Source organism: Scyliorhinus torazame, chromosome 2 (genome assembly GCF_047496885.1).
Source record: "Scyliorhinus torazame isolate Kashiwa2021f chromosome 2, sScyTor2.1, whole genome shotgun sequence".
Taxonomy (NCBI): Eukaryota; Metazoa; Chordata; class Chondrichthyes; order Carcharhiniformes; family Scyliorhinidae; genus Scyliorhinus; species Scyliorhinus torazame.
The window spans coordinates 117715510-117741383 of NC_092708.1; the positions used below are offsets into that span (position 1 = coordinate 117715510).

Sequence of the window (25874 nt, forward strand, 5' to 3'; positions counted from 1 at the left end):
GAAGGAGGCGAAACCCCCCGGACTGGAGGCCTGGGTAAATGATATGGCGGGGTTCATTAAACTGGAGCAGATAAAGTTTGCCCTGAGAGGATCGGCTCAAGGGTTCACCAAGCGGTGGCAGCCATTTCTCGACTACCTAGGGGAACGTTAGAGGGAAGACAGAAGACCAGCAGCAGCAACCCAGGGGGAAGGGGGGGGGGAGGGGGGGGGGGTTTAGTTTAGTTTAGGTCAAAGATAATGGGGTTTTGTCACTTGAGTATTGTTAAAAATTTCTGTATTGTTATTGTTGCGTTTGCTTTGTAAGAGGGGAAAAATTGTTGTTTGGGAAAAAAATTTCAATAAAACATTTAAAAAAAAGACAATGATGAGAAAAAGCTGGAACGGAAGCACAACTATCTTCTTTTGAACTATAATAATGAGGAAGGTGACGCTGATAATCTTGAAGAGAGAATTGAAGTCAGACTCTCGCGTATATATACGTCTGTGCACAGACCTTCCAATCCATATGAACTCACGTCCTGAATTACTTGCTTCTTTATGTCAGTGTCCCAGCTCAAATACGTCTACCCAGAGTTTGGATAAGACAGCATTGGTGAGGATATTTTTATGGAGTCTGCATGGGCACATCTGTTTTTTCACTCCCTACAAAACTGCAAATCACTACTGATCCAGATATGTCCTCCACCCTTCTTCCCAAGCCAATTTTGCAGCATCTCAAGCTGGCCAATATACCTGAGGGCCAAGGCCTCTGTTTGGGTCTGTTTGACGTCCGTGGTTGGCTGGTCTGATTCAAATTAGGCCAGGGTTTCAAAGTCAAACAAAGAACAAAGAAATGTACAGCACAGGAACAGGCCCTTCGGCCCTCCAAGCCCGTGCCGACCATACTGCCCGACTAAACTACAATCTTCTACACTTCCTGGGTCCGTATCCTTCTATTCCCATCCTATTCATATATTTGTCAAGATGCCCCTTAAATGTCACTATCGTCCCTGCCTCCACTACCTCCTCCGGTAGTGAGTTCCAGGCACCCACTACCCTCTGCGTAAAAAACTTGCCTCGTACATCTACTCTAAACTTTGCCCCTCTCACCTTAAACCTATGCCCCCTAGTAATTGACCCCTCTACCCTGGGGAAAAGCCTCTGACTATCCACTCTGTCTATGCCCCTCATAATTTTGTATACCTCTATCAGGTCGCCCCTCAACCTCCTTCGTTCCAGTGAGAACAAACCGAGTTTATTCAATCGCTCCTCATAGCTTATGCCCTCCATACCAGGCAACATTCTGGTAAATCTCTTCTGCACCCTCTCTAAAGCCTCCACATCCTTCTGGTAGTGTGGCGACCAGAATTGAACACTATACTCCAAGTGTGGCCTAACTAAGGTTCTATACAGCTGCAACATGACTTGCCAATTCTTATACTCAATGCCCCGGCCAATGAAGGCAAGCATGCCGTATGCCTTCTTGACTACCTTCTCCACCTGTGTAGCCCCTTTCAGTGATCTGTGGACCTGTACTCCTAGATCTCTTTGACTTTCAATACTCTTGAGGGTTCTACCATTCACTGTATATTCCCTACCTGCATTAGCCCTTCCAAAATGCATTACCTCACATTTGTCCAGGTTAAACTCCATCTGCCATCTCTCCGCCCAAGTCTCCAGACAATCTAAATCCTGCTGTATCCTCAGACAGTCCTCATCGCTATCCGCAATTCCACCAACCTTTGTGTCGTCTGCAAACTTACTAATCAGACCAGTTACATTTTCCTCCAAATCATTTATATATACTACAAAGAGCAAAGGTCCCAGCACTGATCCCTGTGGAACACCACTGGTCACAGCCCTCCAATTAGAAAAGCATCCCTCCATTGCTACCCTCTGCCTTCTATGGCCTAGCCAGTTCTGTATCCACCTTGCCAGTTCACCCCTGATCCCGTGTGACTTCACCTTTTGTACTAGTCTACCATGAGGGACCTTGTCAAAGGCCTTACTGAAGTCCATATAGACAACATCTACTGCCCTACCTGCATCAATCATCTTAGTGACCTCCTCGAAAAACTCTATCAAGTTAGTGAGACACGACCTCCCCTTCACAAAACCGTGCTGCCTCTCACTAATACGTCCATTTGCTTCCAAATGGGAGTAGATCCTGTCTCGAAGAATTCTCTCCAGTAATTTCCCTACCACTGAAGTAAGGCTCACCGGCCTGTAGTTCCCGGGATTATCCCTGCCACCCTTCTTAAACAGAGGAACAACATTGGCTATTCTCCAGTCCTCCGGGACATCCCCTGAAGACAGCGAGGATCCAAAGATTTCTGTCAAGGCCTCAGCAATTTCCTCTCCAGCCTCCTTCAGTATTCTGGGGTAGATCCCATCCGGCCCTGGGGACTTATCTACCTTAATATTTTTTAAGACACCCAACACCTCGTCTTTTTGGATCACAATGTGACCCAGGCTATCTACACCCCCTTCTCCAGACTCAACATCTACCAATTCCTTCTCTTTGGTGAATACTGATGCAAAGTATTCATTTAGTACCTCGCCCATTTCCTCTGGCTCCACACATAGATTCCCTTGCCTATCCTTCAGTGGGCCAACCCTTTCCCTGGCTACCCTCTTGCTTTTTATGTAAGTGTAAAAAGCCTTGGGATTTTCCTTAACCCTATTTGCCAATGACTTTTCATGACCCCTTCTAGCCCTCCTGACTCCCTGCTTAAGTTCCTTCCTACTTTCCTTATATGCCACACAGGCTTCGTCTGTTCCCAGCCTTTTAGCCCTGACAAATGCCTCCTTTTTCTTTTTGACGAGGCCTACAATATCATTCGTCATCCAAGGTTCCCGAAAATTGCCGTATTTGTCTTTCTTCCTCACAGGAACATGCCTGTCCTGTATTCCTATCAACTGACACTTGAAAGCCTCCCACATGTCAGATGTTGATTTGCCCTCAAACATCCGCCCCCAATCTATGCTCTTCAGTTCCCGCCTAATATTGTTATAATTAGCCTTCCCCCAATTTAGCACATTCATCCTCGGACCACTCTTATCCTTGTCCACCAGTACTTTAAAACTTACTGAATTGTGGTCACTGTTACCGAAATGCTCCCCTACTGAAACATCTACCACCTGGCCGGGCTCATTCCCCAATACCAGGTCCAGTACCGCCTCTTCCCTAGTTGGACTGTTTACATAAGTGGGAATTCTATAAGTCTTATAAATCTATAACTTATAAATCTATACGTTTGCGTATGATACAACTGTGGTGGTTCGTATCTCAAACAACGGCGAATCAGACTACAAAGGGAGATAAATCACTTGGTTGTATTGTGTACCAAATACAACTCTCTCTAAATGTCGGAAAGACCAAGGCACTGATAATCGACTTCAGGAAGCGTAGCATGACACACACTCCTGTCTGCATCAATGGCTCCGAAGTGGAGATGGACGATAGCTTTAAGTTCCTGGAGGTCACCATCACCAACAGTCTGTCCTGGTCCACTCACGTTGATGCAACAGTCAAGAAAGTCCAACAACGTCTCTACTTCCTAAGGAAGCTAAAGAAATTTGGCATGTCTGAATCAACTCTCACAAACTTCTACAGATGTGCCATAGAGAGCCTCCTATCCGGCTACATCACAGCTTGGTATGGCAACTGCTCGGCCTAAGATCGTAAGAAATTGCAGAGTGTGGTGAACTCAGCTCAACACATCATACAAGTTTGCCATCCTTTCATTGATTCTGTCTGCACCTCCCGCTGCCTCAGGAAGGCAGACAGCATTGTCAGAGACCCCTCATGCCCAGGCTTTGCCCTTTTCCAAACCCTTCCATCAGGCAGAAGATACAGAAGTCTGAAGACCCCCACATCCAGACATCGGAACAGCTTCTTCCCCACAACGACGCTCCCTTGGACTGATCTGTTCCCTGTAAGAACACTATTCACGATGCCCTATGCTGCTCTTGCTCATGTATTTGCTTTGTTTGGCCCCTTGTTCCGCACTGTAACCAATCACTGTTTGTCGATGTACCATTTGTCAATGTTCTCTGTTGATTATTCTTTTTGTCTACTATGTACGTACTGTGTACGTTCCCTCGGCCGCAGAAAAATACTTTTCACTGTACTTCGGTACATGTGACAATAAATCAAATCAATCAATCAATCAATCTTTGTCACGGGTACAAGAATGGATGGGTAACTGGCAGGATCCCACAATCAGCCATTCAAAATTTAAAATCAGCCCCAATGCACCATCAATCAATCTGTGCCGTGAGCATATGGAAGTTATTAAAATGAGTCAACATTCCAAAATAGTGCAAAGTCAGCAGTTCCGTTACTTGCATGTCATCTGCTCCAATACAGAAGAATCTCTCTGCAATGTAATGGTGTAATCAGCCTCAATAATGGATTGTTGAAGAGAACAAAGGAAGAGTAAAACAATGCAGAATAAATCATCAGAATATCAGCTCAAAGAAAGCAGGTCAACACAGATCTTGTGGATATACATTAATAACATCTGCTGAAATAGTTTGGGATATATAGGCAGTCATTTTACACTACCTAACTATCTGATAATGCAGTATCAGTTCAACAACATATTTATGCTGCGGGATTTTCCATCAGCGGGATTCTCCGTCAGCAGGATTCTCCGTCCCGCCAGCATGGCACCCACGCCCGCGGATTTCCTGATATTGTGGGGTAGCCCCCAATGGGAAACCCCATTGGCCGGCTGCGGGAACGGAGAATCTCGCAACTGGTAGGGGTGCACCGTGCCGGAAAACGGGGCTAGCGGGACGGCGAATCCCACCCATGGTGGTGCCAGTCTTCAGGATACATTCCCATGCTTTTGCACTATATCGATCTTAAATTGACCTGAAACGTGAAGATTGTGATTGTATGGTGTATACTGGTTTGATTGACTGCCTTGTTGGAGTTGATGAGGATATATTTTGATGGACTCTTAACAGCACTATAGCCAGTAATAAATCACAATGTGGTGAAGCATATTTTCTTAGCTTTATCTCCATTTGATTTTTTTTAAGCAGCACTGCACTACGTACATTTACCACTTTGTTCAACAATTCTAGCATCAACTGTTACACTGGCAATATCTCCTGAACAAAAACATATCATGTTTGCTGTACCCTGTGGGGAGGAGGGAATTCCTTTCCTACATGTTGAAACAATGTTCAGATGATTCCAGGTGATTCTCTTACAGGGAATGATAGACACTGTGTGTAAGATACACTTAGAATTACTCATACCTTCAATCCTGGAAACCCTTCTCCAGGTAAACCTCTATCTCCCTGAAGACCTTGAGGTCCTGGAGGACCCTGTACAAAAGAAGCAGAAAATTAATTTACAAACTTTAAGTCTTAATGAAGCAATAACTATAGTTACTTACCGGTGAACAATAATGGAAACTAGAATTAGACGTGCAAGCAACAAATTACTTCGTACTTGGTGAACTGCGAGGCATAAAATCTGCTTAACAGAAAATAGTATTCACTCATCGACTGAGATGCTGGGAAGAATCACAGTGTTGTTCTGTGCTGTAACAGTTCTGAGATTCTATGATTCTGCCCATCATCTCTCTCCAAATGTTTGGTCCTGAAAAATCAAAGAGTCTCCCAGAGAACTCTGCTGTGAATCAAGCTGGCATAAGGGGAAAGTTTGCAAATTAAGCTGGGATCTGAATATTCCTGGCCTCTTGATGTGAGCGAGCATCAGCCCTAGTCATGTTTGAGGCAGAACCTGTGCCCATTCCAAACATCGTCCTCCACATCAAAAGAGGCATGGCTGGTGCGAGGCAAATGATTTTCAACCAGGATGTTACCTTGGTTCTTGCTTGGAAGATCCCAGGTGGTCAATAGGCCAGGTGAAACTGGGCATATTTTCTTCCTTGTTGTCAAAAGGAGAAGGCATGGGGATTTAGTGAAAACATTAAACACATTAACAGAGGCTGTGATAACCTTGGGAGATTACATAATACACAGCCACAGTTATTAAATGTGTAATGTGATACTGCACAGTTTCTGATGCACACCAGGTGGAGGCTGGAACATCCAAGGGAGTCAGCATGTCAGAGGTCTGCTGGATCCCAGGACTCAGCTGGGTCCCAGCCAGATGTTGAGCCTCTGGACAAGGTTCACCCTGAGCTGATGCAGATGATAAGACACATCAGTAACATCCAGGAGGTGGTGTCAGCAACATTCTAGCTACTGCAAGGCCGATTGGAGGAGTCCCAAAGCCTTCAGGTGCAGGAGATGGGGTGCCAGCAATGCGTGGCACTGAGGCCAACACTGACACAGTGACGACGGCAGTAAAAAACCTGGAGCACGACTTCCGCGCCTTGAGTGGTGGTGTCCAAGCAATGGCTCAGTCTGTGAGGACCACGGCTGAGGGCCTCAACCTGATGTCCCAGTCGATGAGGGGCATGATCCAGACACAGGTGGACATTGCTGAGGCACTCCAGAGCATGGCTCAGTCACTGAGGAGCATCGAGGAAGAAACAATGGAGCCCAATTCGGGGCCTTCCACCAAGGTTACTACGACTGCTTCTGAATCCCCCCACTTCTGACACTGGCGCATCTCAAGAGCAGCGACCAGAACAGGGTGGCACAGCAATGCCTATGACACCGATAAGTCGGCAATGGCCCTCTGGTTCCAGGCCCTCCAGAGGACATCTACCAAGGTGTTGAGCGGACAGACACAGCCTTGTCCTAGGAGAATCTAGATAAGGGTGGGGAGGACTAGGTATTTGAGGGAGGCATCAAGAGCCTTCCTGGTCCTCCTGGCATATCGGACCCTTGCCGCCGCCTCTCCTCCATCCTCTGGCTCCTCCTCGGACCCATCCTCCAGTCCTTTCTGGTCTGCCTCCACCTCCTCAAATGAGGCCGCATGTCCTTCCGCGTCCTCTTCCTCGTCCAGCATGTCACCCCACTGCTGTGCCAGATTGTGGAGGGCATAGCAGACCAACACAAAACAGGAAATCCTCTGGGAGGTGTACTATAAGGCCTCGCCAGAACAGTCCAGGCATCGGAGCCGCATCTTGAGCAGCCCGATGTACTGCTTAATGACAGCACGGGTGGCGGCATGGGCCTCATTATACCGGGTCTCCAAATTGGCATCATTATCCATGACCTCAGTGGATGTCCCTTGTCCCCCATGAGTCAACCCGCCATCCTAGGGTGGTCCGTGAAGACCCCGGGGATTTCCAAGTTCCCCAGGATGTAGCTGTCATGCACACTCCCTGGGAAGCATGCACACCTGTGCATGATCCTCATGTGGTGGTCGTACATGATCTGAACATTGAGAGTGTAACCCATTCCTGTTAATATAGGGCACTCCCCAATGAACTGGTGCACACAGGGCAACATGCGTGCCATCTATGGCCCCCTGGACTTGGGACATGCCAGCGATGGCGACAAAACCTGTAGCTCGGGTGGGCCTGGTCTTTGTCGAAGATGATATAGTCTGATGACAAGGCATACAGAGCATCAGTCATCTCCTGAATGCCACACAAGTCCCCGCTCGGGTCCTGGATCGACCCAGTGGCATAGAAGTTTTGTGTTTCAGTGACCTTCACTGCCACCGGGAGCAGGTGTCCTCCTCTTCCATGGGCTGCCATGTTTGCGAGGTGGCACAAGTGCCGCACTGTCTCTCTATTGAGATGGAGTCTTCTGCGGCATATGCTGTCCGTCAGCTCATGGAAGGACCAACGACTCCCATACACCCTGGCATGTCGCTGGCCTCCACTTCTGGCCCCCCTCCTCAGCCTGATGGGCGGCTGGGTTTTCAGGGTGTGTGGCAGCCCCCTGCACATGTGGTGCAGCCTCCAGCCTGCATTGGTTTTGCTGCTGTCTTCGGCATCTACTGCCTTGGCTGCTGCCAGCACGGCGAGGGCCGGCTCTATGGGATCCATACCCGTAAACATTTTTGTATCTGGAAAGAATTGGAGAGAGACTGACAAGCAGTTACGGCTTCCATCCCAAGGCCCTCAAATCCCCAGGCATCCCCTTACCATGAGCGTCCCGCCTTCTCTCAGAGTGCCATCCAACGAATCAATTACTTCAGTAAACCCCGCTTTACCCCCAGCCAGATCAGGAGCCCCTAGACCTCTGCCAGCAACATTAAGGAGCTTGTGCTCAGCTATCCTCCATTCATCCATACACTTACCCTTTAGCTGCGAAGGGGTCCTCAGTGGTGCACCACTGCTCTTTACTGTTTGATTGTTGGCAGCTGCCTCTCTGGTGTTGATGCTCCAGGAGTACAGGCATCAAAGGTTGCTGGACATCCAGGCTGCTAATTATCCTCTCAGACATGGCGACGGTCATTAAGCTGAATTGCAATCCCTCTGAGGGGTGTCTCTGACCCCTGGGCTAGCAGCTCCGGTGCCCTGGAGCCGCATGCCAGTAAATGGAACGGGTTACTCACCTCCTTGTTTCCCTTCGGTAGCCGTTGTGCCAGCTTCATGTTTTTGTAAAGGAGTTCTAAACGGCGTTCACTGATGTCTTTCTGGGGAGTCGGATGACTCCTGGGAGACCGTTGCATTCGACTTCAATCTCGCTCATGAGATTGGAATGAATGCAAATTCAGCTTAATGACTGCCGCCATTTTTGGGCGAGATCCAGAAATCACCATCGGGAGCGGGCTGGGTGAATTCGCCCGGCGCAAACCTTGATTTGCCCGGTACACCCGGATCGGTGCCGGGTGCGACGAGGTGGGAAAGGTATGTCCTGTGTCTGTAGTCAGAACCAGTTATATATTCAAGGAATGGATATGACTCACAGTTAATGAAATAGTGAGAGTAAACAGCAGAGGCATTTTTGCTGCATGTTGCAGCCAATTGTCGCTAAAATGTTTGAGAAATCTGGGGCAGAATCTCCCCAAAATCTGTCAGTCAGTTTCGGTCTGAAAACCTGCGTGTATCACTCCAGCTGCACAGCCGGGTTTTCGCTCCAGATTTTCTGGCAATCGGTGCACAGAGAATCTGGGGGCATGGTTTGCGCCATTCCTCTGGTAGGACAGGGCCTGCGAGAGCCAGCAAGGCCGGCTCCACAGAGACCAGAGTACCATCTTTAAAGGGGGTATCCCAATCAGCTCCTCCCATCCCAACCACACAAGCATCGGGGCACTCCCTTGACAGGCATCATACCAACACCCCCCCCTCCTCTCTCTTACAGGCATCGGGGTGCTTCCCCCCACACTTAAGAGAAAAGGGGGAACTCCCAATTGGGCTGCCAGGCCATGTCCCTCACTACCCGGTCGCTATACTTCGTTGTGCGCCCCCTGTATGGCCATCACGACCTGTTTTCGTGATTTGCACCAGCGTGATGTCACGTTGGCTGGGTGGGACGATGTGAAAGTAGCGCCGTTAAGTCCTATAATAAGATCAGGCTTTCAGCCTTCCTGGACATGAACCTGATAGCCTCATCGGGGGGGGGGGGGGGGTTAGATATCAAACCAAAATACCACCAGCGCAAATCCCATTTTGGGCCTCTTGCAAGATTTAGTGTCCAATTTAGGATTTGCGCCCATGGCTAGTGTGGCCACTAGATTGCAGCCCTGTATTCAATAAGAGTTAATAGCCTCAGCTTCCTGGCTTCATCACTCAAGTGAGATAAACTGACCTTTCCTCCTCTCAAGACAGTTGTCACCTGCTTTATGTAGCAGTGCATTGCATAGCAGACTCTACACTGACGCAGTGTCAGAAAATTTAGCATTGCTGTTACTTTATCATGTACTGTGAACACTCTCCTTGTTCTTTATGGACCCTGAAGCTTATCCTGTAGGAGAATGCAACACTATTTATGGGCAAACCAAAGTTTTCAGAGACGCTATTCAAGGTTTGGAATGTGGTTTGACGATAGACTCTAGTCACAGGAGATTGCTGTGAAGGCGTGACTCTTTATTGGTGCTGCAAGGTGGACCTGATTCACTTGCTTACCGTTTCAGATGCTTGCTCTTCATCTTCATATACAAAATACATAATTGAATGCCTTCAGGGAATCCATTTTGAAATTTTGGGAGATGTTTCTCAAAAATTGGTCAGTGTACAATACTCCAAAAATCAAGTGTGATGCTCCTGGAGTGCAACTCTGACATTGGTTTCCAAAATAACCAAAAGAGAGGATTATAGTAAAAGAGGTTTTGAGAGACAACAGATTGGATTTGTTTCCTGTGGACAGGTTTGTAATGTGGTGCAACTTTCATAAGAAATAGGAGCAGAATTAGGCCATTCGGCCCATCTGGCCTGCTCCATCACTCAATCATGGCTGATATGTTTCTCATCCCCATTCTCCTGCCTTCTCCCCACAATCCCTGATCCCCTAATTAATCACAAACCTATCTATCTCGGTCTTAAAGACAATCAGTGATTTGGCCTTCCCAATCTTCTGCGGCAATGAGTCACACCAATTCACCACCCTCTGGCTGAAGAAATTCCTCCTCATTTCTGTTTTAAAGGATCGTCCCTTCAGTGTGAGGCTCTACCCTCGGGTTCTAGTTTTTCTTACTAGTGGAAACACCCTCTCCATGTTCACATTTTTCTAGGCCTCTCAGTATTCTGTAAGTAACTTTTGTAACTTCCACCTTGTTCATGAATCCAATGTTAACCTCTTCATGTTTCCCGGATAGATCTCGTTAGTTATGCAGAACAGAATGGCCAATCTGGTCTGTTCATCAAGAAAAAGACTTGCATTTATATGGAGCCTTTCACAACTACATGGCTGCGAATTTGCATACAGCAATTCCCACACAAACAGTATTGTGATCATGATCAGATAATTTGTTTTTATAATGTTGATAGAGAGATGCTTATTGGCTATGACACTGGCCATAACTCACCTGCTCTTCGTCAAAACTTTTCATAGGATCTTTTATATCCACCTTAGACAGAGCATTGATTTAACATCTCATTCAAAGATGGCACTTCTGACAATGCAACAGTCCCCCAGTCCTGCATTGGAATATCAGCTCCGATTTTTGTGCTCAGGCACCGGAATGAAACACTCTTTGACCTCAAGAGGCAAGAATGCTGCCAACTGAGCCATAACAAGGGGACTGTAATGCAGCTGATTAAAGGACATATAAGCAACAGTGGCAAGGCGGCCATGTGGAGATGGCTAGCAGTTGCGATGTAACACAAGCTGTGACTCACTATTATCTTTTTTTTCTCTATTCGTTCATGGGATGTGGGCATCACATTATTGTGGGTCGGGAGTCACATGTAGCCCAGACCAGATAAGGACGACAGATTTCCTTCCCTAAAGGACATTAGTGAACCAGATGGGTTTTGACGACAATCCATGGTCCAGATTTTTATTGAGTTCAGATTCCAACATCTGCCCTGGTGGAATTTGAACCCGGGTCCCCAGAGCATTACCCTGGGTCTCTGGATTACTAGTCCAGTGACAATACGATTACGTCACTGCCTCCCCTCTTATGTTATACGCGGCACAAAAATCAAGATCTACTCCACCGTTGTAGAAGGTGGTAAGTGAGACAAGTATCCACCAGTCTACACACGCGGATGTCTGTCATGTGCTGTCTTCTCTTTCAAGCAAAGAGAAAAAGGTCATGAATGAAGAATTTTAAAGATTTGTGCCATCAAAGTTCTCAGTTCAGCAGTCGTGCATTCTGTTGGCAGCTTGATGTTTGATACTCGCTACATTTACAGGGTCACAGAGCAAATACACTGACAGGGCAGCAATAGAGATGTGCCTGCCTAAATATGACATAACTGTACATTTGGAAAGTACATGAACAGGCGTTGCTATCATTCATTCTGCTTTTGGGATGCTCCAATTAAGGTCAGGTGGGAAGCATGGCAACTCACAATAGATTCCACCCTTTTTAATTTCCAATTTTGTGAGTTGAGAAGAAAATCAGTTGGCTCCCTTTATGCACACAAAATGTTACATACTCAGGTGTTACAGACAAAACCTACTCCATTATTTGTTAATATCCAGCATCTTTGCAGTCTGCATCAGTTGGGATATTTTCATTACATCTATTCAATAGTCTATTTTAAATTTGGGGCATGGCATTCAAACACAATTTAAACACAACTTACTGGTAATCCAGGTTCACCAATCCCAGGTGGGCCAACAGGCCCTGGTCTTCCTATGAAACCAATATTACCCTAAACAAAGAAAGATGAATTAAATACAGAACATTTATTTTGTATTTACTTCTTGACAAACGTTTATTCCTCTTAAAAATATAATTGTTTCTTGTTGAGGTGGAGGAATCGAGAATTGGTCTACATTCAATGCATTATACTTTGGAGCTTTAAACTAACATGTTATAAATCTTTGTTATTACACTTGACGAAATAACAGTTCAAGCATTTCCTGCATGGCAGGAGTGCTCTTCCTTTGCACTCTTGGGTGTTGAATCCAGATTGACACATATCTTGGCTTTTACACCCTTAACCCGGCCCAATTCTTTGTGGAAGATGCCTTTATACCTCCTTCATTCATCTTGAAGGTCGGAGTCAGATATTTTGAAGATTTCCAGACAGCTGAACCTAACTGTCTATAATCAGTATCTTCCCACAGACTGGGTCTATGTCCTTCAATGACAATCAAAGGCAAATTGGTTTCTGCCCTCTTGTAGGCCACTGGGGTCTTGGCTGCTCAAAGGATCTTCAAAATCTCCCGGGTGTACACCGAAAGCTTGGCTGCAGTACTCTTCAAGCTTAAAGATGGTGTTCCTGCACGCAGATATTGGAAGTCTTGCTTGCCCACTGCGGTCACTGAAGTGACTTCCATTTTAAGGGGTCTACCATTAACCTTAAGACGACTTCAATTGGAGTGGTGTTATTCAACTGGACTGAATTCAATTCAAGCGATGTATTGCATGTTCTTCTTCAGAGCTCTTCTCCACTATGTTCAGTGGCGTTGCGGACTGCTGCTGCTGTTTATTTTTGCTTTGGCACGCTTTGCCTCGAGAGGGAATGTGCTTGAATGTGCCCCCTTTGGTTGCAATTGCAGTATATAAACTCCTGTATATAGCAGGTCTCCCAAGGATGGATTTCTCACAACAATAGCAGTCCACAGCCCCCTTTGGCTGCAACTGCAGCATATAAACTCCTGTATAAAGCAGGCCTCCCGAGGATGGACTTCCCACAACAACAGCAGTCCACCTCGGATTTGGTTAGATGCCCCGATTCCTTCCCACTCTTTGGATCCCGATCCTGTCCCAAGGACCATGTCTGGATATGAACTGTGCCTTTTGATCCTGCTGCAAACCTCACGGTCGCGCCTCTCCATATTTTGTTAATTTTCTTTTCAGCCACGCTTTGAGGCTCAGTGGTGCCTCTTTTGGTGCACTCTGTTGCCCGGTTACCTTGATCACTTTTTCCAAATAATTATGGTCTCCACCAGCAGCTTCTTCTGGATATTAAAGGTTATGGATCCCACAAAAGAGCTGGTCATGAAACATGTCGCTAAGCACGGTCCAGAACTCTCAGTACTCAGCAAGCTGATGAAGTATGGGTATGAAGAGTGAGACAGACTCTACATGGCCCCTCACTGCAGAGTTAAACTTATAATGTTGGAGGATAATCAAGGAGCTGGATTCTCCGAATTTGAGGCTATGTCCCCACGCCGGCACGGTAACGGTGGTGTTTTACGACAGAAAAATGGCGTAAAACGGCCACCAAGCCTCCGTTTGGCTGGGGGCTAACATCAAGGCAGCATAGAGCACCCGACTCTAGCTGCTGATACAGCCGGAGCATTGACAGGTCCGTGGCCACGCACTCGCACGGCGGCGGCCTGCAGCAGCCGCGCCATGCAACATGGCGCCGGCTGCTCGAGGACCCGGCCTGCAAAATAGTGCCACCCTTGGCTGGCTCGCGCACCCCGGACCACTCCCCAATAGTGCCCCCAGCCCCTGCCAAAGTCCCCCATGCCCGCGGATCGGCCCTCCCCCGACTGTGGCAGTGCTGGACTGAGTCCGCAGCCACCACACCGGGTTCTCGATGGATGAGACATGACAGCGCCTTCGGGAACTCGGCCGGTCGGGGGCGGAGCATCAAATGGTGGGCCTCACGCTGTCGATACGGTCAAAGGTCTTCACGGTGGGTGCCTCCAGGGACATGAGGCTCTTAATCAAATTATATTTCAGGCTCGCAAACTATCAGAACTATTATCTTCTGTTTGTCTTCACCTGTGATCTCATTCACAGTAAAGAGGAAATGGAGCCATTTGATGTATTGATCCCATGACTCAACCCCTTGGTCAAATGGGTCTAGTTTTCCAATGATAGGCATCCCCACTCACAGTTTAAATGATTCAGACTCTTGCTGGAGCTTCTCTACTGTCTCAACTGTTCGTTCCTTCCCCCTGCTCAATTCATGATGACTGTCAGGTCAAAAACTTTTAGCTCGTCTCCAATGTGGTGATTCGAGACATATACTGAAGGCTCCATTAATAAACAAAGGGATTTATTGATGAAAGGCAAGGAACACTATATAATAGGTCTTTACACTTCAGCTCCCTGGTCCATACTGCCCGGGGTCCTGCTCCCAGGGCCCCACGCAAACTCCCCACTGGCTGGGATTCATACGCTCCTGCGTGATCATGTGGTCAGTGGACTCTACCCCCTGAAAGGGGCTATGCTACCACATAAGCCTTTCACCAACAGGAACAGTTTCTCCCTATTTACTCCGTTTACTTTGCTCATTATTGTGAACACCTCTATCAAATCTCCTTCTAATCTTCTCCCAAGGAGAACATCTGTAGCTTCTCCCCTCTAACCTAGTAACTGAAGTCGCTCATCCCTGGAACCATCCTTGTAACCCTTTCTGCACCCTCTCCAAAGCCTTCTGATCCGTCCTCAAGTGCAGTGCCCAGAATTGGACATGACCCCCCCTGCTCCAAGGGCCGGTGAGCCATTGAAATCTCCGTTCATATCAGCGGAACCAGAAGATCCTGAGAGTGTAATGGGCTTGAAAATTCTGGCTAATATTCCAGTTGAGGCCGAGCCAGTTAAGCTTCATTAAGGGTCATCATAATTTCTTACTTTGCTTCTATTTGAAAATGTGGATCCCGATCCAAAAACCAAGAAAGTGCGAAGAAATACTGATCTTGCTCTCTGCTAAGTAAATACTAATTCCATTGCATGTATAAGTTTTGTTTCAGTGAGCTGTCAAGGTGTGGTTAAAAACCTAATTCATCACCTTGGGACCTGGATAGCCAATCCCAGTTTCACCAATTAGTCCTGGTGGCCCAGAAACTCCACGTTCACCCTAATAAAAAAAGAAGGCATTTGATTATTTTCTGAAGCAAGATGTCTTGATTAGCGTCAGATGAATTCTAAAAAAAATATTTTAAATTAAGAGCTAAATACCAAATTGTCTATTACAGTGCTATGATTTACACTTAATGGTGTTGCAAATTTTTTCTCGTGACAGAAAATGTATAGTGACAGTCAACAATTCTAATTTTGTGACCGGAAACAAAATATGGGACAAATATAATTGTGCAAATTATAACCAGATATTATAGAAGGGAAATCTACAGGAAAGATTTGTTAAACTTGTTAGGGCAGCACGGTAACACAAGTGGATAGAACTGTGGCTTCACAGCGCCACGGTTCCAGGTTCGATTCCCCGCTGGGTCACTGTCTGTGCGGAGTCTGCACGTTCTCCCATTGTCTGCGTGGGTTTCCTCCGGGTGCTCCGTCTTCCTGCCACAGCCCAAAGACAAACAGGTTAGGTGTGGCCATGATAAATTTCCCTTAGTGACCAAAAAGGTTAGGAGGGGTTATTGGGTTACGGGGATAGGGTGGAAGTGAGGGCTTAAGTGGGTCGGTGCAGACTCGATGGGCCGAATGGCCTCCTTCTGCACTGTATGTTCTATGTTCTTAAACTGTACCAGTGAGACCCAGAAATCTACAAGGTTAACCAAAGGATTGCGCAACCCAAGGGGAGGGAGGGAAAGACAGAAGGATGGTGGGAAAGCCACAAAACAGGAGAAGAGGAGGGGGGGCAATATACAAGGGAGGGGGCAAGGGGAGCAGGACAGAAGGGACCATAGGCCAAGCCAGAGGGCGGTGAAATGTATGTAGGGTTAATTAAAGGAAGGACAGTGTTGGGGGACATTTTCTGATACTGGACTATGATATAAATTAAAGGTGGCTCTAAACTACATTTGTGCTCCTATATTACTTTTGAATAGTTATGATGAGACAAAAGGTACTCATTGGCTTAGATGCCTGTTTAGAAGAGGCAATTTGTAGAAATAGATATTGTATACACAATGCTTGTTAATATCAGAAAGGACACAAAATGACTATTAGCTATTAAAGCAATACTAAAGACACAAAATGGCCGAACGAGCCATTTTCCTGAACAATAAGTTACAAGTTGTGTAAACTACCTCATGAGAACCAAGCGTGGGTACTTATAGGGAGTATCTCAGCAGCTGCTGATAACAGCTTCACAGAACAAGGAATGCAATGTATCCATAATAAATCAAGATCCCCAGCTGTAGACAGGACATATCCTTGTGTTAGTTTCGAATGACTTTGGGCAGCACGGTAGCATTGTGGATAGCACAATTGCTTCACAGCTCCAGGGTCCCAGGTTCGATTCCGGCTTGGGTCACTGTCTGTGCGGAGTCTGCACATTCTCCCCGTGTGTGCGTGGGTTTCCTCCGGGTGCTCCGGTTTCCTCCCACAGTCCAAAGATGTGCAGGTTAGGTGGATTGGCCATGATAAATTGCCCTTAGTGCCCAACATTGTCCTTAGTGTTGGGTGGGGTTACTGGGTTATGGGGATAGGGTGGAGGTGTTGACCTTGGGTAGGGTGCTCTTTCCAAAAGCCGGTGCAGACTCGATGGGGCCGAATGACCTCCTTCTGCACTGTAAATTCTATGAAATTCTATGACTTCTCTATGAAGTTAGGGGCGGGTAAGACAATACCCATTTTAACCATATATGTGATAACTGGGATGCTAACAAAATTGATTGACTGCATGTAATGAATTGTGACGCAAATATAGTTGATTGATTGTATGTAAATGAGAATACAACTAATTCCGCCACTTGAATCTGTATATTAACCTGGGTGAGCCTTAGCTCAAGTGAGAAAGAGTGCTGTCAGAAAGGCTGCGGAGTCTCAAGCCTTTCTCCCAGAATTCTGACATAATAAACTTCCTCAGGCCTTCGTATGATCATTTTCACCTCTAACAGATAAACCTTTCTGTACAATAAAGTAAATTAACGCGGTTAAGAAAAATGTAGATGTGTATATACAATTGTTTATAAATATGGAAAATGCCAAAAAAAAGATTTATTAAAAAAAAGTAATCTACAAGAGTAGTTCACAATGACAGCATATCGAGTAAACTTTCTGTAATATTCCCAGGTAAGCTCATTCACTTCATTTTTCAGCGTTTCCAGGCTGATTAGTGCCTCTATAGAGAGCAAGTTGGCATGTAAGTACAAGAGAGGATAGATTTCAACTTACAGGCAGCTGACCAGTAAACCTTCTTTATGAGGACTGAACATTTCCATGCTTAGGCCTTAGGAATTGCCACTAGTGGGCAGCACTCTCCAAATGGATATCCCGACTCCCAACTTACTGATTATAGGCTGGTGCAATACTGTGCAACTTGAATGTTGTATTTAAATCCAAGGGAAGACAATCAGAGTGATGGGGTGGATTGTGCAAGGCATCAGTGTATGTTTGGGTTCCTGAGGCGCACTCCTGCTCCTCCTGGCCCCACAAAAAACAACTTTTCCATTTAACTTTTGGTTCTTTATCTTTACTGCCAGGTTGATGCGCAATCAATTACTCTCGAGACAAGGTGAGTCATAACTAATAGGCTTTAATCTGCTAGAACTGTTCCCCAGCAGCTTCGATACAGAAAGTGAAGGCTGCTGGGACAGCATCAGTTCTTATACTCCGCCTCTCAGGGTGGAGCTATGTACATCAGCCAATGGTAGACTCCTGGGTCTAGCCAATGGTCATCCACCTCTCAGGTACCGCAATACCTGGTATTACCACATTCATCCCCTGTTAAAAAAAAGAGCCCGGCAGGGTGATGGCCAGCGTTAATGTCGCCTTTCGCATGGTAGGACCAGGTATGGAGGTGCCGTGATGTCGAGGGTAATAGCAAAAGTGTTCATGGTGCAGCAATCAGTCGATCGGGTGGCCTGGTCATCCTTCTGGAGCGTCTGGGCTTCGGCGGTGATCCTGATGGGGGTCCCGGCGGTTGCGACTCCGGGAACGTGGTGTCGTCCTCCCAGGCAGCTTTGTCACCCCTAGGGTACGGGAGAAGAAAGCCACAGGCCTGCCTGCTTGGTTGAGGGTGGCCACCAGAGCTACGTCGGACGCATCGCTCTCGACCTGGAAGGGGAGGGACTCGTTGATGGCGCGCATCGTGGCTTTAGCAATGTCTGCTTTGATGCGGCTGAAGGCCTGGCGGGCCTCCATCGACAGGGGGAAGGTTGTGGACTGGATCAGGGGTCGAGCCTTGTCTGCATAATTGGGGACCCACTGTGCATAATAACTGAAGAAGCCGAGGCAGCGCTTTAGGGCCTTGGGGCAGTGAGGGAGGGGGAACTCCATGAGGGGGCGCATGCGCTCAGGGTCGGGGCCTATGACTCCACTTCGCACTACGTAGCCTAGAATGGCTACACGGTCGGTGCTAAACACACATTTATCCTTATTGTAAGTCAGATTAAGGATATTCGCGGTCTGGAGAAATTTTCGGAGGTTGGTGTCGTGATCCTGCTGGTCATGGCCGCAGATGGTGACGTTATCAAGATATGGGAACGTTGCGCGTAAGCCGTACCGGTCAACCATTCGGTCCATCTCTCGTTGGAAGACCGAGACCCTGTTCGTGACACCGAAGGGAACCCTTAAAAAGTGATAGAGCCGCCCGTCTGCTTCGAAGGCAGTGTACTGGCGATCACCATTACGGAGGGGTAGCTGGTGGTAGGCAGGCTTGAGATCCACCGTGGAGAAAACCTTGTATTGCGCAATCCTGTTCACCAGGTCGGCTATATGGGGGAGAGGGTACGCATCCAGCTGCGTAAACCTGTTGATGGTCTGGCTGTAGTCAATGACCATCCTATGTTTCTCCCCGGTCTTTACCACCACTACTTGAGCCCTCCAGGGACTGTTGTTCGCTTCGATGACCCCTTCCCTCAGCAGCCTTTGGACCTCCGACCTGATAAAGGTCCGGTCCTGGGCACTGTATCGTCTGCTCCTGGTGGCGACGGGTTTGCAATCCGGGGTGAGGTTCGCAAACAGGGAAGGCGGGTCGACCTTAAGGGTCGCGAAGCTTCAGACAGTAAGGGGGGTATAGGGCCGCCAAATTTAAAAGTCAGGCTTTGCAGATGGCACTGGAAATCCAGCCCAAGGAGGGTAGCTGCGCAGAGGTGCGGCAGGACACACAGACGGAACTTGTGGAATTTCCTGCCTTTGACAGTGAGGTTCGCTAGGCAGAACCCCTTTATCTCCACCGCGTGTGACCCGGAGGCCAGGGAGATCCTTTGGTTTACGGGATGGGTGACAAGAGAACACCGCCTTACCGTGTCGGAGTGAACAAAGCTTTCTGTGCTCCCAGAGTCGATCAAGTCTAGTCTGCCTGGCAGGAGGACACACAACAAATTAATCTCCTCTCCCATTACAAAATAATAATCGCTTATTGTCACAAGTAGGCTTCAAAGAAGTTACTGTGAAAAGCCCCTAGTCGCCACATTCTGGCAACTGTTTGGGGTGGCCGGTACGGGAACTGAACCTGGCTGGCTTGATCTGCAGTACAAGCCAGCTTTTAGCCCTCTTGTGCTAAACCAGCCCCTGACAACAAGCCTAGTTTGTAAAGCCAAAGTGAGTACATAAAGGAATTAAATTCATTAAAGTCATAAAACCCAACTACCTTCCCACATCTTGGGCGAAATTCTCCGGTATCGGCACGATGTCCGCCGACCGGCGCCAAAAACGGCGCAAATCAGTCCGGCATCTCGCCGCCCCAAAGGTGCGGAATCCTCCGCATCTTGCCCGGCAATGTCATTTCTGCTGTGCCAGCTGGCGGAAAAGGCCTTTGGTGCCCCGCCAGCTGGCACAGCAGAAATGACATTGCCGGGCGGCGCATGCGCGGGAGCGTTAGCGGCCGCTCACGGCATCCCCGCGCATACGCTGTGGAGGGAGTCTCTTCCGCCTCCGCCATGGTGGCGACCGTGGCGAAGGTGGAAGGAAAAGAGTGCCCCCACGGCACAGGCCCGCCCGCGGATCGGTGGGCCCCGATCGCGGGCCAGGCCACCGTGGGGGCACCCCCCGGGGCCAGATCGCCCCGCCCAGGACCCCAGAGCCCGCCCTGTCCCGCCGGTAAGAGAGGTGGTTTAATCCACGCCGGCGGGACAGGCATTCTAGCTGCGGGACTTCGGCCCATCCGGTGCCGGAGAATTCGGCAACCGGCGGGGGCGGGATTCACACCAGCCCCCGGCGATTCTCCGACCCGGCGGGGGGTCGGAGAATCTCGCCCCTTATCTCTTGTCCTCAAATACTCTTCCTCTCAGCACCTGGGTGCCGGTGGAACTCAATTGTAAAGATCAATTTCTCCAAATGCCATTTACATTCACCAGCAATTCTCATGTCTCACTTTGCCTGGCACCAAAGATACTGCTCGTCTTCAAGGCCAGTTCAAGAAACAAACACTGCTGCCTCACAGCGCCAGGTGTCCCGAGTTCGATGTCGACCTTGGTGACTGCGTGGAGTTTTCACTTTCTCCCCATGCCTGCGTGGGTTTCCTCCAGGTGCTGCACTTTCCTCCAACAGTCCAAAGATGTGTAGGTAGGTGGATTGGCCATGATTAATGCATAGGTAGGGTGCTCTTTTGGAGGGTCTGTGCAGACTGGATGGGCTGAATGGCCTCCTTCTGCACTGTAGGGATTCTATGGATAAGATTCCAGCAATTCTCACCGTCATGGGATGCATGCCATGGCTATCACACAGACCTGTAACATTTCTTCTTTCCCAATGAAGGAAAAGCTGGCCTACAAATAGCACCAGAGAAATCACACTGAGGGGGATCATCATGAAAGAAATCCCTAATTCTACAAGATGAGGAAACTTTCCAAATTCTCCAGAGCCTGGAAGAAAAAGTGTGTGTGAAGTTAGAAGCAAGCTCACAGAAGATGGTTGGTGTAGGCGGGATAAAGCTCATCTTTCTGGTTTCGACAAAAAAAGTCCAGAAGTTTTAGGGTACAAGGTTGCTGGCAGGGATCACTGGCGAACGTTCCTGGCAAGTGGAGGTACGGGTGGCCGGGGTCTCAAGAGTGCAACAGCAAGGAGGGATGGTGAGATTGCAAGGGGTGGAGATCATGGAGAAAAGACTGAAGGAAGGGAGAGATCACAGGGTGTCTGAAGATTGGTCGGGTTTCACATTTCTGTCCGGGGTGTTACCTCATGAGCTCACTTTGAAGATGCTCCACGGCTGCTACACTTGCTCCAAAGCTTTCTGCTCCAGCTTTATTTAAGATGGCACTGTGACCATGTTACAAAGTAGTACAACTTCTGAAAAAGTGTGAATGCTCCTCGAGAATGCCTCAATGCAGAGATGTAATTCGAGAATTTCTATTCACACAGCACTGTCAGCACCTGCACCTCTCTGGATCCAGATTTCCAAAAAAGAGTTGGGGGTGCCGAGAGAGAGACTAGAATTTCAACCAGTCTTGAAGTTGGGAGGAGGTCTTGTGGCATAGTGGGTAGTGCCCCTGCCTCTGCCCTAGAAGCTCCAAGTTCAAGTCCCCCAGGACTTGCTGGCCAAGGAAGGTCCATCCAAAATGTGACCAAACAGGTTGACTGCTGTTCCTTCCAACACAACGGTAGGTTCAGTACGAAGTCTTACAACACCAGGTTAAAGTCCAACAGGTTTGTTTCGATGTCACTAGCTTTCGGAGCGCTGCTCCTTCCTCCGGTGAAGGAGGAAGGAGTTGTAAGAGCAAGGGAAATTCCTGGTCAGCCATGTGATGGAAAGAATGTTGGAGTCTCCTCCATCACTATCTATAGCTTCAGATTACAATATGCATATAAAAGTGCATGTTGCCACAGCAACCTGGATTCACTGAATGATCTGTAATATAGCCACCATCTGAATTGGGTTCAATCCCACTGTGCTGCCAAGACCACCATTTTCCATAACATTTAAATAAAGTTGATCTGTTTCACTTACACCAAGGTCTGTAATAATTCAGTTCACTTAAGTTTTGCCTTAATATGTTTCAGCGAAATGCAAACACTTTGCACATTGTATTTGGCTAGGCTTGAAAAAGCCTGATAAAGCTGATAGTTAGAAATATTGATGTATGAATTCCAGACCTGAAGGCAAATGCTAATCTTCTACTTGCCACTAAATTTCAAATCCCTCCGGAGAATGCAAGCTTAATTTATAAAGTAGCAATTTTAACATTCATATGAAATGTACATACTACTTAAAATATTCTACATGTAGGAGATCAAAAAAAATGACAACATAAAAAGAGCCTCAGACATCTCTCATCGCCTGTAAAGTATAAATCATTGCATTTTTTAAGGGAAAAGGAGGCACCTACATTTTTATTTGAAAAATGATGCAGACGAACTTCTGGTGAAGTGACACACATGATTGATATCCAGCAGTTTAAAACAGTTTCAGTGATGTTTATCTGAACTGATCTTTCTCAATTGAATCCTTTCAAAGAATCCCAAATATTTAATTATATTAAAACTGCTGTGATGCCAGGTCCTACAATCTTCAAGTGCTGAGTTAGTGATAATGAATTTATACACCCATTTGTTTTTGGATTCGTGTTAACGCCAATGCAGGCTTATGCCTGTTTTTGGCAAAGTTGAATCACTCCCCTTACATTACCTTCATTTAAAAAAATCATTCATGGGATGGCTGGGCCAGCATTTATAGCCCATCCCTAATTGCTCTTGAACTGAGTGGCTTGCAGGCCCTTGAAGAGTCAACCATATTGCTGTGGGTCTGGAGTCACATATAGACCAGACCAGGTAAGGACAGCAGATTTATGGATTTCTACGACAATCAGAGGTTTTTAATTCCAGGGGCGTCATTCTTCGACCCCCCGCTGGGTCGGAGAATGGCCGTTGGCCGCCGTGAATCCCGCCCCCGCCCAAGTCTCCGGTACCGGAGATTGGGCGGGGGCGGGAATCGGGCCGCGCCGGTTGGCGGGACCTCCCGCTCAATTCTCCGGCCCGGATGGGCCGAAGTCCCGCCCAGAAATTGCCTGTCCCGCCGGCGTAAATCGAAGCTGGTATTTACCGGCGGGACCAGGCGGCGTGGGCGGGCTCCGGGGTCCTGGGGGGGGCCCGGGGCAATCTGACCCCGGGGGGTGCCCCCACGGTGGCCTGGCCCGCGATCGGGGCCCATCGAACCGCGGGCGGGCCTGTGCCGTGGGGGCACTCTTTCCCTTCCGCCTCCACCACGGCCTCCACCATGGCGGAGGCGGAAGTGACTCTCCCCACTGCGCATGCGTGGGAAACTTTCAGCGGCCGCTGACGCTCCCGCGCATGCGCCGCATTTCCGCGCCAGCTGGCGGGGCACCAAACGCCATTTCCGCCAGCTGGCGGGGCACCAAACGCCATTTCCGCCAGCTGGCGCCTGCCTAGCCCCTCAATGTTGGGGCTTGGCCCCCAAAGATGCGGTGCATTCCGCACCTTTGGGCCGACGCGATGCCCGTCTGATTGGCGCCGTTTTTGGGGGAGAATTTCGCCCCAGATTTTGAAAAAAAATTCAAATTTCACCATCTGCAGTGGTGAGATTCAAACTCAGGTCCCACGGCCATTACCCTGGATCTCTGGATTACTAGCCTAGTGACAGTACCGCTACACCATCGCCACCCCATGCCTCGTCAAGTCTAACTAATAGCTACAACTGTGTAATTTTGATTTTAGTCCTTCTTCATCGATTGAAATACTTGGCTTTCCTGTCTGCCCGAGATCAAATGGATTTCCAATTATCTCAAGAGGTTGTTTCCTCTTCTGTGCCAAGCAGATCTTTTCCCTGCAATCATTCTTTGTGCTTTTCAAACTTTAAGCCCTGGACAACGAGAAATAATTTCCTAGAAGCTCACAAGGCACCTATTTTGCAATCCATGATCACAATTATTTTCTTACTGTTACTCTCCAACTCTCTCATTGCCTCTACTATTTTTAAAATGCTGCTGTCCCTTTGAACGCGTCTTTCCAGCTCCTTCTGTACTCCAATACCTATCAAGCATGGTTTGAACATCTCCACCAGCCCACATCGAGACTGGTCTCCTATTCCAACTCATTTGTTCCCAAAACCACAATTTGTGGAACTCCTGGCTTTCGTCACCCGCCTTTTTTCCTTCAGCAATTTCAGGTTTCTAAAATCGAAGCTGGATTCCACTTCTTCACGACCTCATGATTTACTTTCATTTTTAAAAACTTTTTCAAACTCAGTGGCATCCTGCTCTGTGAGTTTTAACCCTTCATTTTGGTGTCTTAATTAAGAATGATTGTTTTAAAGTTGCCTTAATCATAGAATCATAGAATTTACAGTGCAGAATGAGGCCATTCGGCCCATCGAGCATGCACCGGTCGTTGGAAAGAGCCCCCTACTTAAGCCCACACCTCCACCCTATCCCCGTAACCCAGTAACCCCACCTAACCTTTTTGACACTAAGGGACAATTTAGCATGGCCAATCCACCTAACCTGCACATCTTTGGACTGTGGGAGGAAACTGGAGCACCCGGAGGAAATCCACGCAGACACAGGGAGAAAGTGCAAACTCCACACAGACAGTCACCCGAGGCTGAAATAGAACCCGGGACCCGGGAGCTGTGAGGTAGCAGTGCTAGCCACTGTGCCGCCCATCTTTTCCATGCGAGTATGTTGTGGTATGACACTGACTAATCTGGTACATGCTTTTAAATCATTTTCAATATTTAAGAAAAATACATTTGTACCCAGTGCTGAATAACTTTGCACATAACTGTACTCTGAAATAAATTGGGTAAGTAGTCTCTAATTAGGCACAGGGAGTACAGTATGAGTACGGAGAGAAGGCGAGCCGGTTACTGGCCCAACAATTGAGGAAGAGAGGGGCGGTGAGGGAGATAGGTGGGGTGAGGGACGAGGAGGGTGAGATGGAACGGGGAGCAGAGAGGGTGACCGGGGTGTTTAAGGCATTTTATGAGAGGCTGTATAAGGCTCAACCCCCGGAAGGGAAGGAGGGAATGATGCACTTCCTGGGTCAGCTGGAATTCCCGAAGGTGGAGGAGCAGGAGAGGACAGGATTGGGAGCACAGATTGAGGTGGAGGAGGTGGTAAAAGGGATTGGGAGCATGCAGGCAGGGAAGGCCCCGGGACCAGATGGGTTCCCGGTGGAATTTTATAGGAAATACATGGACCTACTAGCCCCGCTTCTGACGAGAACCTTTAACGAGGCCAGGGAAAGGGGGACGTTGCCCCCGACGATGTCGGAGGCAACGATATCGTTGCTCCTGAAGAGGGACAAAGACCCGCTGCAGTGCGGGTCTTACAGGCCTATCTCCCTTCTGAATGTAGATGCCAAGCTCTTGGCCAAGGTGATGGCGACGAGGATAGAGGATTATGTCCCAGGGGTGGTTCACGAGGGTCAAACTGGGTTTGTTAAGGGGAGACAATTGAACACTAATATACGGAGGCTGCTAGGTGTGATGATGATGTCCCCACCGGAGGGAGAGGCGGAGATAGTGGTGGCGATGGCCGCTGAGAAAGCATTTGATAGAGTGGAGTGGGATTACCTGTGGGAAGTGTTGAGGAGATTTGGATTTGGAGAGGGGTTTATTGGGTGGGTTCAGCTTTTATATAGGGTCCCGGTGGCAAGTGTGATCACAAACAGGCAGAGATCTGAC

The 25874-nt window shown here is 48.0% G+C and overlaps 1 protein-coding gene across 1 annotated transcript in view; it reads right to left on the bottom strand.

Moving 5' to 3' along the window:
- The window catches only part of col28a2a (collagen, type XXVIII, alpha 2a), a 225029-nt gene that overhangs the window by 124450 nt on the left and 74705 nt on the right, over positions 1-25874 (bottom strand). Inside the window, exons 12-14 of the mRNA XM_072475914.1 lie at positions 15177-15245; positions 12066-12134; positions 5254-5322 (exon numbers count right to left, since the gene is read on the bottom strand). Coding sequence (XP_072332015.1) covers positions 5254-5322; positions 12066-12134; positions 15177-15245 — 207 coding nt within the window. The remainder of the gene's footprint in view (positions 1-5253; positions 5323-12065; positions 12135-15176; positions 15246-25874) is intronic.